The 19,393-nt window shown below is 34.2% G+C and overlaps 1 protein-coding gene across 3 annotated transcripts; it reads right to left on the reverse strand.

The window, feature by feature from the left end:
* Nucleotides 1-1,964: 1,964 nt before the first annotated feature.
* On the reverse strand, nt 1,965-17,733 carry LOC114314888 (ribosomal protein L29 family protein). 3 transcript variants are annotated; one of them, XM_082887305.1, is made up of 4 exons: nt 17,415-17,733; nt 9,093-9,274; nt 3,178-3,335; nt 1,965-2,400 (listed from the first exon to the last, which is right to left on the reverse strand). In XM_082887305.1, exons 2-4 carry the CDS (start codon nt 9,256-9,258, stop codon nt 2,293-2,295), a joined length of 432 nt encoding a protein of 143 aa, XP_082743431.1. In that variant the 5' UTR covers nt 9,259-9,274; nt 17,415-17,733; the 3' UTR covers nt 1,965-2,292. The 3 variants fall into 3 exon arrangements, with proteins under 3 accessions (XP_082743431.1, XP_028117217.1, XP_082743432.1); XM_028261416.2 differs by having other exon boundaries at nt 17,404-17,719; XM_082887306.1 differs by lacking the exon at nt 17,415-17,733 and adding an exon at nt 10,253-10,331.
* Nucleotides 17,734-19,393: the final 1,660 nt, after the last annotated feature.

Below are 19,393 nucleotides of genomic sequence, written 5' to 3' on the forward strand. Positions count from 1 at the left end.
TCCATTGATTGCCTTGTGAGAGCGGTCGACACAAAAATGAAAAGGAAAGAAAACATAAATAAATAAATCTATAAAATAGGTTCAGCCCACCTGCCCAATCTATTGGACAAGGGTGGACCTATGATTTTGGCCATGATTTGACTCGACCGAACAAAAAAAAATTTGAAGACTAAGATAGTGGATGGTTTTGGACATCATTTTCGTAACCCAGCCAATATCGAATCCTTTAGTAGCTGTATGTGTCTAGGGGGAGCATAGTTCAGATTGAATCGAATTGAAATAAAATCAAAATCAACCCGTAATTTACGGATCCTGAAAAATTAAAACCGATCCAATCTGTTTAAATCGTGAAATTAATCCGAACAAATCCATTTAAACACGGATTGGATCGGTTTAAGACCACGGATTTACATAATTAAATAACAAAAAAATATATATAATACGTTAATTTCATAAAAATATAAATATAGTATCATATTAGTTTCACAATAGCAACATGTCTTTTCATAATAGCGACAAACTGTTCTAGAATTTAAAACAACCATAAGAAAACTAGTTCCACTATAAGTATTTAAACCATTACAAATTAACACTAAAAACTAGCAAACAAAAGTAATAAAAGAAGATATTATGCAAGTTTAGGCTTGGATTTAAGTTTTATATGAAATAAGATAAGATACTATGCAGGAGGGTGTATAATAAAAATATAGACTATTTGTATATGGTTCGGATTGGTTCCAATCCAGAACCGTGGGGTTCAATCCGGAACCAATCCGTGAATTACGGATTTTTAATTTTTCAATCCGAAATCGAACCACGAATTCAAAAAATCAATCCAAACCTACTGAATTAGACTAGACTAGATTGGATTACGCATTTCACGGATTCCTTACCCAGTCCTATATGTGTCTATGCAATATGACATTTGGCATTCATTTAACAATTCATAACTAAAGGACATGACTGTCAGTGGAAGCAATAACTGTGGGCAATACATGCTTTACAAATATATATTATGCTCATGTTTTTCCCAGAAGACAGAAATGCATTCTGACTCAAAATTAAATCCCAGTTCAACCAATTAAAAGCCATTCCCAAATGCATGCAATTGATGACGGGGTTCTCCAATATGAGAACCAGATAGATTAATGTTCACCACTACCTTATCACTTCAATGCCATGTGCCTGTAATGTTCAGCTGCATAATTGATTCTTGCTTTTTAATCAACCAATATATATATATATATATATGGTAAATTTAATATATATGGATATGGACATGCCCTTTATGTGATGGCTAAATAAATTTGAGATAAAAAATAATGGAATATGGAATATAATATAGGATTGACCAGTTTATGCCAATAGTTTACATTTATGGTGTCTCCTTACTTCCAATTAATTATGCATGTAAAAACCAGACATTCATTTTGTAACATTAAAACAAATAACCTATATATATGCTTAAAATTTACATGTATATTGTATATCATCTATTTAAAAAAGTAACTAGAATTTAGTGTAGACAGCATCCAAGATGAGTCTAATCCATACCTCTTAAGGTGTTAGCCTAATGGTTGGAAGCTAACTCCTACTAGGTCCGGTAAGTAAGTGGCTCTAGGTTCAAGTTTCCATTAGGGTAATATGGTTCCCATCCACCTCTGCTTTCAGTTTCTACTCACTAGCACTCTTACGGAGCTGGGATGGGATCAAAGCCAGTCTTAAGGGATTTTTCCCTGTGCAGCACCCCCACTTTGTTAGGCATGTTTAGGCTTATCTGGTCTGACTCTTTAGTAGATAGGGGCTCTTCGCTCACACCTAAAGAGGATTGCCATAGTTGATCACTCCCCTTCTACCTTTCTGTAAATAAATCTGATTAACGCTTTTCAAATTCTAAGCACTTTCCTGATTTTCAAGTGTAATTATGCCACATACCATTTGTATGCAGAGAGAGAGAAAGCATGTGAAGTACTCTGGCAGTAATAGCAAAACTTGGAAAGAGAATAGTCATACAGCCCACAAGATATGAAGGTCTACCAATTATTCCCAACACCACTGTGGGCTATATGTTGCTAGGGTTTGTTGTAATGAATCAAAACATTGCTTACATTACTGATTGCCCTGAAATATATATGAAGCTATCTATAAAATCACTAGAAGCTCGTTGTTCATGGATACAAGTTCTAGCCAAAACCCTATGCACTGACAAGAAGACTAACAAAAGGCACCATTAAAGGCGACCGACAAAACCTGATCAGCGCAAACGCCGAAAGATAAGCAAATTGGATGTCATCATAAAGCATTTACCATCCTCTTCATCTCGGCAGACCTCCTTGGATCTGGTTCCTCGATAGCTCTTTCAGTAAGTACATGCTTGATCCGACACATAGACTTCCTGACCTGAATTTCATTTCATCACCAACCACAAGCCCGATTAAGAGACAAGAAAAGACGGCCTAGAGCAAAAAGAATTCAAAACATGCTAAATACCAAATACTTCCTTCTTTTTCCATTTTCCTGGCAACCAAGCAACATAAATCAAAATCGTAGAATTTCTAATTTTGAACTAGATGTGGCAAGCATATGGATCACTACAAAGATAGGAGTAAGTTTGCAGCTAAGAGAAGAAAAAACACAGGGAAGCTTATATAGGGTCAATTCAGTTTCTGCATTAAAAATAACCTTTTTGCAGCTAGACAACAATTCAATTTTGCATTCAAAGTAGACAACTGACTACCATTTAGATTTTTATTTATTTTATATAATCTTGACTACCATTTAGATTAGAAATCCATAGTGAAGACAAAACAGTTTGACAATGACTAAGACTTGGCATCCCCATAATGCTACATGGACTCGAACCTCAGGAAAACGCAACACAAGGACACAATGCAAACTTGCCCACTTGGAGGCACCTATTTTAGCTGCAGTGAAAAAAAAAACAAGAATAATTTATTCAGAACACTAAAAATCCTATTTGGTTAAAACATTGTAAAACAAAAATCCTGTGCATTTCTAGTGCGAGAATATCATAAAATTAATGAAACCAAGACCAGCAGTGCACAGCTGTATAGGGTTGGAAGGAAAACAGTAAGCTCATTCAACTCATAAAGAACAAGTGTTGGTGAAAACATATAATGATTGTACAAAAAGATAACCAAAGAATCTGATTTAGACCTTGGGGATACGCTCTGGATTAGGAAATCGTAGGTTCTGTGCATTAAGCATCTGGCGTTGAGTCATCAACATGTTTTTTTCCTTCAACAGAACATACCACAGCTTGTTAAGATCGTCCCAAGATTTAAGACGGAGCTCAGAAGCCTTCCAACTTCGACCTGAAAGAGAGAGAGAGAGAGAGAGCGCAAGTACAAAAAGTTCAAAGAGAATATTATTAAAATCAACATGTTAAAAAGAATTTAAAAGGACAGTACTCTAATAAATGAAATCATTGGTGAGCCACCTGAACCATGTGTAAATGACAGCAATATTTAAGATTTGAGAAAGAGATCAGAAACGAAAATTATTAAGTGTTAACTACTGGTGGTATATTTGGACACACAATATCATTAAAAGCTTTATACTACTCCAAGAGATCTAAAATGGAGGAATGACTCAAATTGAAAAAACAAGCACCCGGCTCTTCCTTTACATCAGTCTTTTTTTTTATCCATCTCATAAAAAAGTAATGGTATTTATTTGTAAGTAAAGAATTATATTAAAGAAAAGGCGCCAAAAGAGGAGCAACGCATAAAAATTATAAGAGATCAAAAAGGTAATCCAAAAATTGAGCTCCCTTGTGAAATCTACAAGAAGAAAAGAGGGTTCACAAAAATAAATAAACAAATAAATATTTGCACCAAAAATGAAGCTATGCAAAAGCTCAGCTTAAGCTTTTGAACTCCTAACTCCATCTCTTTAAAAATGCATCTATTCATTTCTCTCCACAATCACCGTGGAGGTGCCACCATCCAAACTTTCTTCTTGTTCTTCCACAAACAAACAATACCCCAACACTCCAACAACATCCATTATGAGGATGGGATCATTCATTTTACCCTCCAAATTGGAAACAATAAGTCCACAACTCCTTAACAATATTACAATGAAGAAGCAAATGATCCACCAGCCTCCATCACTATATGTGATGACCGGGTCTCTCTTTCTCTCTTTCATTTCCTTCTTTTGGTGTCGTTCTCTTTTGGCTCTCGTTGGGTTTGAAATGTTCGGGGGACGTTTCCAATCGAAAACTATTATTCTTGTCTTGTTGGTGTCAATTTTCATTAGTTCCGGAGAACGTGGGGTCAGGTTCGAAGTGCCCGGGAGTGAAGCGAAAATCTACTGGCTTGCTGGGCCATGGCCGCACGTGCGGGAGGCCAAGCCGCACGTACGGGAAGAGAGGTGTTTGGCTGGGGAGCACACTACTTAAAAAGCAGGTGCGGGCTGAGGTGCAGGAGGATTCCCGCATGTGCGAGGATGAGGGTCGCACGTGCGGGAAGGGGCGCTCCGCACATGCGGGGATGGGTGCCGCACGTGCGGCACTCTGCAGTCCGAAAATCCCTGTTTTTTTTCCTTTTTGGTCCGAAAGTGTATCTCATTTTTGACACTTCTCTCTCACTCTAAACCATATTTTCCTCTTCCTTCTCTCTAGAAAACCTCCCCAAACACCCTTAGACTTTGATCCTTGCAAATCTTGAGTTGAGAATCATCATCTTCTCCCTCCAATTTTGAAGATCAAGGGTTGGAGCCCCATTTGGTGTGGTGGAAGTCAAGCTCTCTCATCCTTGATTCTAGGTTTCTTCTTCCAATCTTCTCCAAAACTTTGAGGTAGGGAAATTTCCTTGAGTTATATATATAGTTGTGTTGGATTTGGTTGATTTAAAGGTTCCATTAATGATTTTGAAAAGTTTGGTTTGCCTCATAAATGCTAGGGTTTTTCAAAAAATGGGTTTGATCTCCCTCTCCTCCTAAACTATTTTCTTGAGGATCTTAAACCTACATAATGGGAGGTATTATTTTGAAAAGAAAACTCCTTCGAAGGAGGGGAGAGATGTTTGTTGATTTTGACTTAAAACCTTAATTTTTTGGGTAGTCTTGAAAGATGTAACATATTTAAGGGCATCTTCTTGTTGTACAAATAGAGAGTGAGCTCTAATAGTATGTTTAGCAAAAAAATGACTATCAACTTGGCATATGAGAAATGTGTTTCCTAACATTTGTTGAACATTGAAAATGCCTTGTAGTGAGAAAATTAATGGTTGTGCAACTTAAATTGTGAAATTTGAAAACATTGGAGTTGATGTTTGAAAGGCATCACACGTAGTCTTCAAGGGACTAATTTGCTGTGAATTGGGCATGTTGAGAAATTGTTATTGCTTTAAGTTGAAGGTATGGTCACTGTATGATAAGGTTGATAAGAAGAATGAATAAGGTAGTAAATTGTTATTGTTGTAGAGATGTTTGAGATGAAGAAATGTCATGAGATAATTTGCATTGCATCATGTCCCCATTTGATTATCATTATCATTACACATTCTCATCATGTCATTTTGAGAAGGATTACACTATAATGAGAGCTATGAAACTGTGAATGGGGTAAATAAGGTAGTCAGTACGGATTAGGGGGTGTAAATGAATTTAATAAATTGGCCTAAGTGTCCATGGTGAAAGACCAAAAAACCGCGCGGATAGGTGTCGAGCCTTCCGATTAATACCGGTAAAAATGATAGTTTGGTAGTACTCGTAGAGTCTACTTCCAGATGCCAACCTAGGGATTACCAGTGTCGTATTTACTGCCCCTCGTGATTAAAAAGTTGAAATTTGAGAATTTATGAGCCTATAATTGTAAATGAAGTGCATGGATAATATCTTGAAAGGAGTATTGTGCATTGCATGTGCACTTGCATTCAATTTCTGGCCATCTAACATTAATGTATATACTTTGTTTGGTATTTCTCTACTGGGCTTTATGCTCACCCCTATGGGATTTGGTGCAGGTAAGGACGTGGTGATCCCGCCGAGTTGAGGGTGCGGATAATTGTAAAGAGCACATGGCTCTTCTTTTGTTGTGTTTTCTTTTTGTAAAGCCAAGGGCTAACATGTATGGGTCTGAAAGACCACTTTTGTGCAACCGGACTGTTGCATTGGAAGATGTAAGCCCTTAAGGGACATTTTATTATTCCGAGATTTGGTACTTCACATGCTATAGATTCATATATTCTTTTGTGTTGTGAATGTATACTGCATGTGGAACTTTGTATTAAACCCATTTATTGTATATATGAAGATAGAGGAGTTATTGTCATTGTGTAGTGAATGTTTGTTCTTTTAGGGGTTCATGTTGAATTATTTCGGGGCATGACACTATATGCCCTCCCCAAGATGTAAATTTCCAATGAAATCCACCAACAAAAAGGAATACGCCCAAAACTACTCCAAAAAAGAAAAAAATTTGTAATAAATTAAGCTTGAGTCTCTATAGAGCCATTTGTACATCTTTAAAAGTGCACTGGTTTCTTTCTCTCTGAAGGCACCACACTAAACACATAAGAGCTTCCCTCCAAGCCTTCTTCACCTTCTTCGTGTGGCACCCCTGAGCCGAGCAATCCTAAAGCTGATGCATAGTAGCTAATATCACCCACCACCCACCAAATATAGAAACCAATAAGCTCCAAAGTTCTCTAGCTACATCACAAAGAACTAACAAATGATCCACCTCCTCCTCAACTCAATTGTACATACAACACCAATTAGGCAAAAACAATCCCATTTTCCCTTGATTATCTATTGTGAGGATAGCATCCAAGGCCCGTGTCCAAACAAAAAAATGCTACTTTGATGGAAACTCCCAATTTGCATACATGATTCCATGGTAAGGCCTTGCCTCCCATACTACTTAAAATGGAGTAGAAAGATTTAACAGTGAACTTTTCCCCTTTGCCTTTCTACTTTAATTCATCTTCCCCAAGCCCACTTATTTTGACATTATATAATTTCTCCAAGAAGCTAGCAATTTGCTTTTACCCCAATTCTGAAAAGCTATTATAAGGGAAGCTTCCTAAACCACACTTGCCTTAATCAAACACAATGGCATTTGATCGTAATTCTAAATAAATAAATAAAAGTTAAGACCTACTCATATTATTCATTTAACAAGAAAAAACAAAAAGGATAAAAATAAATAAATAAAGAAGTTAAATATAAATAACACTAATGATAGGACACTAACAAATATATCAACAAACGTATCATTCAAGACACAAGACTTTTATTTGGGTACCACCACTTGACATGAAACCCACTTCACATTGTGTACTTGGTATATTTACCGCTATGTTTGATAGTGACCCTACCATTACTGTAAAGATATTGACTGTTAAATTGATTAGTAATTTATTTTATTTTTTTTCTTTTGACTACTAGTAGTTGGGTCAACTCATATATTATAAAATATTTTTTATTAATGTTACAATGACTACATTTGTATACCATAAAATCTTTACCATCTTATATGTCATCATTGTAGTGGGTATAAAGGACCCAACTACTTATGTTTGTTACCAATGCAATGGTAACACATGAGATGATAAATAATTTACGATACACAAATGTGATCATTATAGCATTATTGAACATTTTTTGTTTTCACCACAAACACAAACCATTTCTCTATACGCCATCAGTTGACATTTCAGCCTTCAAAACAAAAAGAAGATGAAGACATGTACACAACAAATGGCAGAACTATCATTAAAAACAAGGATTAGCAAATTCTTCGACAAACTTTCTATTTGGGGAGGCCATTTCCCATTTTCTTTTGGAGGACTATAATAGTAAACCACTACTAACAAAAAGATTGAAAACTTTGCAGGGGCCAAGACTGCCCCGGTGCCCCTCCCTCCCTCTGCCCTAGTGACGATGGCTCCATATAAGGAAATATTGGTTCTTCGTATTGAAGGTAGGCTCAAGCTTTTTAGGGCCACCAAATCCAGCAATTTAGTGCAAGAGGCCTCTAGAGGCTAAATGGGATAAAGGACTTTAACCCCAAAGAGCCCTTCCAGAGGTGAACTAAAGTTGGTAGGAAGATGTTGAACTTCATATGAGGGGAAGGGGAGAGGGTAATAGTGTTTTATACTATAAACTATCAAATACTCAAACCTCCTTCCTTTATCGCAATCAGCCCCAATTCACAAGGTGGCACTTGAACTCCTCACCAGACCACCCTACAAGAAATTCCTATGAAGCTTTTTCAACCACTCAGCTACAAAAGCTAGGATAGTGAAAATGGATAAAAAGTACATAGGAAGGCTAGATAAAGTGCTTTTAATGAGGGTGAGTTTTCCTCCCTTAGAGAGAATCATACTACCTTTTTCATCCCATCAACCCGCTTTTGAAGTGTTCAATCAAATTGCCTCACAGTAGCCTTCCAAGAAAATCCACTAGGAAGATATAAGTAGGAGGAAGAGCCATCACAAATTCAAAGCAAGAGTATTAATATCTTGCACCTTTCTCACAGGATTCAGCTCACTCTTATTCACATATACCTACAAACCAAACTTCACTTCAAACAAGATCAACACACATCTTATATATATATATATACATATATAAATATCTGATCCTCCTCAGCATGAAAAAAGTCATGGTATCATTTGCAAAAATGAGATGAGAAATAAAGCTCGACTCCACACCCATTTTTCCTACCAGTTCGTCTTTTAGTTCATTTTTCTGTTGAATTTCTCAATGAGTGGTACTCAAAACCTTTAACTCTTAGTTATACTATTTCTGGATTTCAAACCATGGCAGAACTTTTCATACTTCCAGTCCAGTATAAAATTGAATAAGAGCAGACAGATACTCAAATTCTTCTACAATATATTATTTTATTGTTTTTTGTTCTTGTAAGAAATATGGCCCTTCCTTTACCAAAATATACTCATCTACATCAGATTGCTGGAATATGTTCAATAAATGCAACAAACAAACACCAGGTTTAGTGAAAATAAGAATCCAATTTCGAGATTATGTATGTATATTGCATACATATGTACATAGATATATAGCAGCACAAAATAATTAAAAGGAAAAGTTTCTACCATAGACAACAGGTTTGTCATCTTCTGCGCTTCTATCTACCTCAAAGAACTCCTCAAGAGGGTTGTAGCTTGTCCTAGCTGTAGAAGCAGCTGCGGCAGCTGCAGCAGAAGCTTCTGATTTGGCTGCAGCAAAGAGGGTCCTCCCAAAAACTCTTGAAATGAACATGATAGTGAATAGATTTCTGTGTAATAAAGCAAATTAATAAAACTAGGAGAAAAACAAATTGGTAATAAAGAATTAAGAAGAATCACAATCAACCATAGAACCCCAAATGCAAATATGAATTATCATACCAAATTATCATTTCAAAAGGTTTCATTATGAAAGGGATTTGGGGAGTTTTCCTCCTCACACAGCCTCAATCAAAGTTGTGGCTTGCTAAGCTATTACAGAGAGATTTTGTTCTTTTTATTGAGTGAGGCCAACAACTCTCAAGTCTCACCTATCTTACTTCAATCCATGAATCCTAGGTTAGAGATATTATATTTGGACAAAGGACCAATCATTAAATGATTGAACTGATTCCCTAATGGAACAAAAAGAATGTAAAGTAGGGCTGCCTATGCTACAAGTAATCGGTGTGCCGTGTGCCACAAATTTTGATTTGAACATATTATGTATTACATGTAAAAAATAAAAAAGTAAGGTGTTAGGGTTAGCTGATGAAGTTTTGGCCAGAATTAACTAGGGATTGTGTAGTAATTGTAAATGTAGATTGTGGAACAACTTTGCAAACTCACTAGTCTCTTGATTCCATATTAAGAAATTGGAAAATGACAAAAACCAATAAAATCAAATTGCATGGTTCTGGCAATTGTGCAAGTAGAACTTCTACCAATCAACGGCGAAAATGCTGAGAGATTACCACCCAAAACAGTTATAATGGTTCTCAATAGGAAGACAAGTATACCATAGATTTTTCACATTCCAACAGTAATGCGCATTTCATCAAACATGTAGTGAGCATAAGATCTGACCAAACCACCAATTTAGAAATTCAAAGTAAAAAAAAGCAAATATATAAGCAAAATGGCTATTTCCTCAAATTTGATGGTGAACATACAAACCCAAATGCATAAAGTCTCATCTCCAACGATTCCATTGAAAAAAAATAGTTGCAGGTGTATATATATATAGAGAGAGAGAGAGAGAGGGAAACCCAGAAAGATATAGCTGAAAATGGGTCAACTCGACCTCTTCTAGTCCCCGGCGAGAGAATGAAACAGCAAAGTAGTGAGTTAGACCTTACCTTGTTTCAGATACAGTTTCTACTATTACCAGAGAATCTTTAAACTAGAGTAATAAATAAGCTTTTTTTTTTGGGGGGGGGGGGGGGGGTAAATTACGAGCGCACTTGTTTGTTCAAAATATAGAGAATTCTATTATACACACCTCATGTCATATGCACCTTTAATTATGTTATTTTTTTCTTTAATTATGACCAAATTTATTCTTTAGTTATGACATTATTTTGAGATTTTAGGCCTCGTTTGGCAAGAGGCTATTTTAGCCAATTAGCCAAAAAGTTACTAAATTAGCCAAAAAGCCAACAACCCATACCAAAAAGTCAAAGATTCTCTTTTCTCTCTACTTTTTGCACATCTTTTCGTAATTAGCCAAAAAGTCATCCCAAACATACAAGTTTTTTTTACCTACATTTTTAGCCAAATAGCCAAAAAGTTACTAAATTAGCCTGTTCCCAAACGAGGCCTTAGTTATGACTCTTTTAAGTTTGATTATGACTTTATTTTTTTTATTTTTTTTAGTTATGACTCAAAAAGTATGAAACTATGTCATTTTCTTCTCTAGTTACAAGGTGCATATGGTACACTCCTACACACCCTTGAGTGCGTACCATAGTCTTTCCCTTAAAATATGGATTGTTCCTATAATTTTATAAATTATAAATATTTTATTGTCAGAATTTTTAATTTAACAAAAGAGTTTATTATACTTTCTATCCCTAAACTACCTTCAAATTATCTATTTAATTCCTGAACTATCAATTGAATCTATTTAGTCCCTAAAGTATATGAATCAAAATCTATTTAGTTTCTGAACTATCGATTGTGTCTACTAGGTTCCTAAAGTATATAAATCAAAGTCTATTTGGAAAATTTGGTCAAAATCTCCTCAAAATAAAACTTTAATGCATTAAGGACAAGCATAAAAAGTTTTCATTGAAAAGTACAACACACACCATTATTACCAAAATATCCAGAGTGAGTAATTTAATATTTAAACTCTAAAATGATATAACTTTTGATCTAAATGCCTGTTTTTAATAAAATTAGTATTTTTAGAATACTCTCATCAAGATCTATCAAACAATATTCAGATTGACTATGAGATTCTTTAAAAATAAAAATTAAAAATTAACATTGAAATTGGCATAAAAGTAACATTTTACTCTATTTAACGGTAAAATGTTACTCTGATTCACAGTAACATTTTACTCTTATTCATAGTAAAATATTATTGACTACCAGAGTAATACTTTATTATCTTCTTGAATAGGGTATCAGTAAGAAAAAAAATAAAGTGTGAACTAAATGTAACTTTACGAGTTCTTTCACTACAAGGTCACAAACAAATCAACAACAATCAACAAACAACAATTCAAATCACAAACTAGAAAAGGGAAAAACAAAAAAAATTAGAGCAAACTAACATAAATAAATTTAGTTAACAAATCATAAAAAAATTCCCCAGGAAGATACTTGATATCCCCAATCTACTACAAATGGTGGAGGAAATCATCAACCGAATAGTGGATACCTTGAACTTTGAATTTAGTCCAACGAATAGCCTTTATTCCTTCTGGTCTAGATTTGATCATTGAACAATGGCCAACAATGATCATTGAACAAAATTTCAACATCAATCACTAATAGATTTGATTCAAATCTTTAATATATATATTTAGGGTAAGATTGTCCAGAAAAAGGCAAAAGAAAATATTAATCTATCCTTCATAAAGAACACGCTTCTTGTTCACGAGGTTTAGGAAGTAAAACATCTTAAATTGTCCTTTACATACTAACATGTTGGGCCTAGAAAATTTTGGCTAAGTATCATATAATTTTAGAATTTTATTCAAAATCACTTGCACAGATAGGGCAGGGCATAGGGTCATCCAACCTGCGAAAACCACCCAATCCAGTTCGAACCGCGCATGTGAGGGCGGTTTCGAACTTGCAATAGGGTCGGATGCGGTTCCCACTATTTCTATGTTGTGTGTGGCGAATGGGTTGCGAGTTTTATCTGCACCCGCACACACCCGTCTGCACCCTCTTTTTTTTTTTCTATTATTATTTTGGAATGTGAAACGTGCTGCGTGTATACACATTCATATACCAAATAATATATATAATATATACGTGTATATATATATTTTTTTTTTTGGCTTTGATTTTTGTTCTGTTTCATTGTCTCGTAATCGTTAGGTATGTTAATTTCGTTAATGGGTTTCTTGGGTTGTTCTTAGAAGTTTCGATTTGGAGTTTTCTTATCTCTATTGGGTTTTCTCTATATTGTTATTGTTGTTTTTGTGATGTTTTGCCATGCATGGGTCTCCCCCTTCTCCCTTTTTTAGACCTGCAACAACAATAACAAAATATATATATATATATATATATATTATATATACATACATTTCTCTAACCTTGTGTCAAAAAATTCTCCAATTTCAGGAGGATAAGAAAGATGCGATCCATTCTATTTTCCATTGCACGTCATTGGCCACGTTGCCAACAATCCGCATAGGAAACAATTATATGATTGATTCAGAAAATTAGTAAACAATCATATTCCAAACCTAATTTAATCCCAAAAGAAAATGAAGAAAAAATATGAAAAACTAGACACGTTACCTATCTAGGGTTGAAATTGTAATGAATGATGCATAATTTCCACACACACTACAATAATTCATAATTGAATGATAATGTTTTATTTTAAATATGACCACTAGACACAATAAGTGATTACAGATTTTTTTATAGAAGTTGTGTCACATTCACTCTCCTTTAAATAACTTCCACATCACCTAAAATTTGGCAGGCAATCACTCTCAAGTCTCAACTGCTTGGATTGTGAACTATTTGGTAACAGCTTGAAACCTCTCTCAACTACTTCAATTGTGAATTATTAGAATTGTTAGATTTTCAAGCACACACAACATATATGCCCACCCCCTTGTTTGGTAGGAACTTGGCTGAAATAGTTTATTTATTTGGAAGGAACGGGACTAAAATAGATCAATTGTGTAAAGAAAGAAATTTCAGAATAGTGGCTCCTGCATTGCATGGTGGGCTGGGAGTTTAAAACATATATGGTTCTTTGCTTTCAATTATTTAGTGCAAGTAGGTGCTGCCTAAGTCAGATTCACATTTGCTTTTAGTGCTGACAGAGTTAAGGAATAGAACTACTATTGCCAATACAATGTACATGAGAAGATACAATAGAAACTATATCAGAAAAATGGAGTTGCTAACTTTCAAGACCAAAAAAAAAATATCTATCATTCCTCCATTTGCGGATCTTCAGATGGGAGTGAGAGATGTCACTGCATGGTTTTGTTTAGCTTTCAATGGACTTCAATCTATCTACTTGTTTAGATAAACATGGTTCACCTCTTGGGTATCTCTTTTTTTCTTTTTTTCCTTTTTTGGTAAGAAAAGAATTTGAGGCAAAAAGCGTATACAAAAAAAAATAAAAAGTTAACTCCCCCATATATCTATACCTTTGTTATCATAATCTTATGATTTGTGATTCGATTCGTGATTTTTCAAAAATCGATACGAATCTATAGGTGAATTTATTTTGGAATAGAATCTATGGAATCTTAGGAGTCACCTCTTCTTAGGATTGATGTAATTTTTAAAACCATTGTGTCCAACAGATTTTGACCATTTTTTACCTTCTCTTTTTTTTTTTTTTTTTCTTTTTCTTTTTTTTGAAAATGACATAATACTTCTAAGAGTGTTTAACAAATATATATGATTTATTGTTATTTTAGTGTAAAAGAGGTTTTAATAGGATCCAATCAGATCCCGTTAGATCCATTATGCTCTTCATCTCTTTTTTCTCATTTTTTTCCTTCAAAAAAGCGTACACCCATGAATTATTTATTGCTATTTTAGTGAAAGAAATATGGTTCAATATTATATCAGTGAGATTAGTTAGACCCAATGATTCCGTAACTTTTTTTAAAAAATAGAATGGTTCAATAACCATACACCTCTTTTAAAGTGTTTTAGGTTTCAAAATGAAATATTTGACTTAATTCTTTCTTCATATTACACTACATAGAGTTCTTAGTCCATTTTTTATGTCAAGAGAGATTATACTTTGATTGTTGAATAATTATATAATTGGATGGATTTGCATCCACGTCTCTTGATATGAAGCCAATGCATTCCCAATTAGATAGTGTAATCATATCCTTGTATAAGAACTATATTATAATATCTGCCAAAATCAATTTAAATCATTCTTTTTCAAATATACAATTGTATAACATCATTATTTTTATAGTTTGTATTAAATCTTAAAGATTCTCGATTTGATTGGATTCACAAAATTAAGATTTTGATTCATGACACAATTCTCAATTTGACAACTATGATCTATACATGCATACACCTCCCTAAAAAAGTCAACAAAAACCCAAAAAGGAATAATGAAATGTCTCCCTGAACCTAAAATATAGAAAAAGAGTTTTCAGCGTGAAACCAAACTCTCTACATTCACAAAAGACGAATTGTTCCTCTGATTCCACAAGCACCTCATAATGCAAAGAGGAATAACTCCCACACCTTCCTCCAATTTCCCCTCAAACACCTGTACTCCAAGAATGGGGTTAAAAAAAAAAGACTCAGATCAAACCAGAGGTCACCCACCCCACCCCACCCCACCCCACCCCAAAAACTAAAAATACCATGCACCACACACAATCATAGCTTGGATCTCTCTCTTTTCCTAATACATTCTCTACAATACTTTAAACACATTGACCCTAATCGAATATTTTTTATGGCTGAAATATGCATTCCACAAGTGTGCTACATAAAAAGTTGCAGTCGATCTTTTCTTCAATCCGGATTGCATAGCTAGCAACTCTCCTCATACCACCACCTTGTGGCCTAATGACATCTAGAGGCCTCCTCATTGCAGTAGTTGCTGCAATTGAGTTTTCAAGATCCACTAGAGGTGTGCTGACCCAAATTTCTAAGCTAATAGGTTGTCCATAAAAACTGAAAAACAAAAAGCAACTGAAACATGATGCTACTTAATTTTCTAGATCATTTGGTGAGACCATGTGGGACAACAGATACTAGTATCCCATCCCTTTAATATTGCACATACATTCAAGCATTATAGATGAAATAAAGAACATTTTAATAGTAACTAACATTCTCACATCTAGAATTATTCTTCATAAGAGAACAACCACTTGAGGCTTGTCACTGTAGTCACATGTTAGATGAGATGACATTTCACGTAGTAGCACAAGCCATTTTTTGATTATATATATATATATATCTTGTTGAAGTTTGAACATTGAGGAAAATTATAAATTAGTAATCTCGATTACTATGAGAATGGAATAAATTACGGCATTCAACATATGGAAAATGATACATAGAGAAAACAATATACACCAAGTTCACCAAAAATTGGAACATAAACAGAGGGGTTTACAAAAATGTAAACATATGTGCGTCAAAAGCATAAATATTGCTTTTACTTTGGCTGCATCCTAGAATAGTAAACACCATATTAAGGATAACTTTACATAATTGGTAGCAAGACAACCTGCCTAATCCAGCATCCACAATTGGCACAAGCCGTGAGGGCTCAACAATTGCCAAGCCCACCTCTGCAATTGACTTTCGGGTTCAAGAAAGAGAAAAGTAAATGGCATGATGCAGTTCACTAGATGTGCTTGGCAAATGGCACAAGATTGTTTACGAGACCAAAAAGTTGATGGTCTACTGAGAGATCACTTTAAACCATTTAGTTTGTCAATCAAGTAAAATGGCAAATGAAATTCAATCATACAAGCATCATAACATGCACCAGTTAAATTCTAAGTCTACTAACACTAAGTATATGGTCAAAGCCCTCTTTTCCCATCATCCCTACACATAAGATACATACAGAACAAAAAAGTTATTCGGAAATAAAATGTGCATGGTATAAAATATTGAAGTAGTGTATGTATATACTGTTATCCAGATCACAGATGCTGAAAGATTGCAACATTTTTCCCTTTTTCTTTTTATTTTGAACTACTAGAAATATATATATATATATAGATATATATATTAAATAGGAAGTTCTATGATCCACACCCCTTTTTGAGGTGTGTACCATATGCCCCAGTTATGATTTTTGTGGTCTTTGGTTATAACCATAATAGTTATGACTTGGTTATGACTCATGTGATGTTATTTATGACTCATTGTGATGTTGGTTATTATGACATTATTTTGGTTATGATTCAAAAGTGTTTGGCTATGATTTTTTTTTTTTTTTAAAAAAAAAAAATTATGACTCAAAAAGATCTAATTATGACAAGGGTGTGTACGATAGCATGCCCATATTAAATTATCAAATTTCAAATGTAATTTTTTTTGAAAGTGTCAAAAATGCAAATGCATAATACTGATACAAGATGCTGCATTTTTATGTACTGCAGAGTACAAAAAAAATTGTGCCACTAACTCAAACCAATACTATAATACTACACAATTAAAAAATTCTACATCACCAATCAACAATTCCAACTTTGCTTAACCTGCAACATTCGATTGCTCTGACATGTTTACTGCTTATTTCCAAATTCTTCCAGAGGTAGATAACTATATTCCTTGGCATTCTCATACATAACCTAAAAGCTCTCAGTACCAAACACACAGATTGTCCAGTTGGGATTTGTTATCATTCAAATAAACCAAAACCGAACTACGTAGCTTAAGCTAATTCACTAAGGCCATGTTCGATTGGGGGTTTGGGAAAGGGAATTGGAATAACAATCTGCGGGACCCACTAATTAATACCAACACACGCGACAAACAAACACATTTTATCTTACATTACTAAACTAATACAACCAACTAATAATCTCATCACCCAATTCAATCCCACCATACTCGTAATCTCATTCACCGTAATCTGCCAAACAAAACAGGTCTAATTACGTCAATTTTATAAAATCCCTAAAAAAGAAGCTTTTAAAAAAAATGTACAGACAACAATTCAGTGCAAATCAGTAAGTGATACTGAAACAATTGAAAGACCCACCAAGTGAATACCTTGAAGAAGGAAGTAGCTGTAGATGTTGCAGAATCACCGGCTACCGTCGTGGGATAAGCGAAAAGCCTCAAATCGCCTCCAAACCCTCGTCTGCCCTATCGGAACACAAAAACCCTAACTCCAATTCGGTACCGATCTAATTCGGGCTCAGAACCCTAGAATTTCAGATCAGAGAGAGAGAGAGAGAGCAGACCGGGTAGGGAGGGCAGTTCGGGCATAGGGAATGATAAGGAGGCTTTTCCCATATTAACCCAAATTTATAACTTAATTTTCAAATTAGGTCTAGTTTGGACGGAATTGTTAAAGCGCTATTACAAATCACGCTTTAATTATTTGTAGTAGAAAATTTGTAAAATAGTGATTTAAGAAAAATTTGTTTTTTTAGAAAACGTGATTCCAAACCACATTTTTACTGTGTTTATTTTGTTTTCTAAATAAAACGTAGTTTCAAACCACACTTTTACTGTACTTAAAATTTAAATTTTGTTTTCTGAAAAAAACGTGGTTCCAAACCACGCTTTCACTGTACATATTTATTTTCTTAAGAAAACGTGATTGTGAATCACGCTTTCACTGTTGACTACAATAAGCGTGGATTGCAACCATGCTTTTGCTGTTCATTTAAATTTTATTTTATTTTATTTTTTTAAAAATTTTTTTTTCTGTTGTCATTATTTTGGTGATAATGTAATTCATAAATTTTTTTTGGCTTTACTAAAGTTGTTCTCATGTTAATTTTTTTTTTTCTTTTGTCTTTGTTTTGGGTTAGAAGGTGTAATTCAGAAATTTTGTTTGCCTTTACTAAAGCCGTTTTCATGTAATTTTTTTTTATTTTTTCTTTTGTCTTTGTTTTGGATTAGAATGTGATAATGTAATTTAGAAATTTCTTTTAACTTTACTAAAGCCGTTTTCATGTAAAATTTTCTTATTTTTCTTTTGTCTTTGTTTTGGGTTAGAAGGTGTTATTCAAAAATTTATTTTGACTTTACTAAAGCTGTTTTCATTTAAATATATATATTTTTTCTTTTTTCTTTATGTTGGGTTAGAAGGTGATAATATAATTCAGAAAACCGATTTAGTAAAACCGTTTTCTAGCCGTTTTCATTAAAAAAAAAAAAAATTTCTTTTGTCTTTGTTTTGGGTTAGAAGGTGATATATATGCTTTACAGTCCGAAGCACACCCACACACTGTGCAGTTCGACGAACAATGACGAAAAGTGAGACGCGAAGAGCACCGCGGAATAGGCCAAGAAGACGAAGGCCACCGCGAGAGCTGCAGCAAGAAGGAATAAGAGAAAGACCTCAAATTTTGGTGATATATTTTTTACATACGAATGGTACTTTTTCCATTTTTTGCTATGTAATGTAACTTGTATGTAATTTGAATTCTGATTACGAACAAGAACTTATATAATGTAAATATTGGGTTGGAGTTGATGTTATTGTGATTCAATTGGTTTCGCTTATTTCATAAGACTGATGTTGTGCAATGAATGAATGAATGAATGGAGAGGTTATTTGTTTTATTCAATTGGTAGTGTATTTTTTGTAAGAATAAGAACGTTATTTATTATATTCAATGCACAATGGTTACATTTTTGGGTTGTCACGATTGAGAAGATGAACAAGTTAAGAGAATGTGTATTTATCCTAAAATAAATTTTGTCAACATTTTTGTAATTAAACCTAATACATAATATACGAAGTCACTGATTTACTAAATACTCATACAGGTATGAAAACAACACAACTGAAGTTGCAAATGTAACAGTTTTCAGTTACATAGGTAGTACAGACATAAGTCTCCCACAAAAATACATTTTGGACACCATGAACTGAATACACAATACATACATCCTGGACACCCTGAACTGAACACACAATACATGAACATAACGGTTAGACAGACAAATATTAGGCAGACAATCTAACAAACTCATTACGGAAACACTTAGTCTAACACAGACATTACATATTA

This window comes from Camellia sinensis, chromosome 9 (genome assembly GCF_055761805.1).
Source record: "Camellia sinensis isolate YWXY chromosome 9, ASM5576180v1, whole genome shotgun sequence".
Taxonomy (NCBI): domain Eukaryota; kingdom Viridiplantae; phylum Streptophyta; class Magnoliopsida; order Ericales; family Theaceae; genus Camellia; species Camellia sinensis.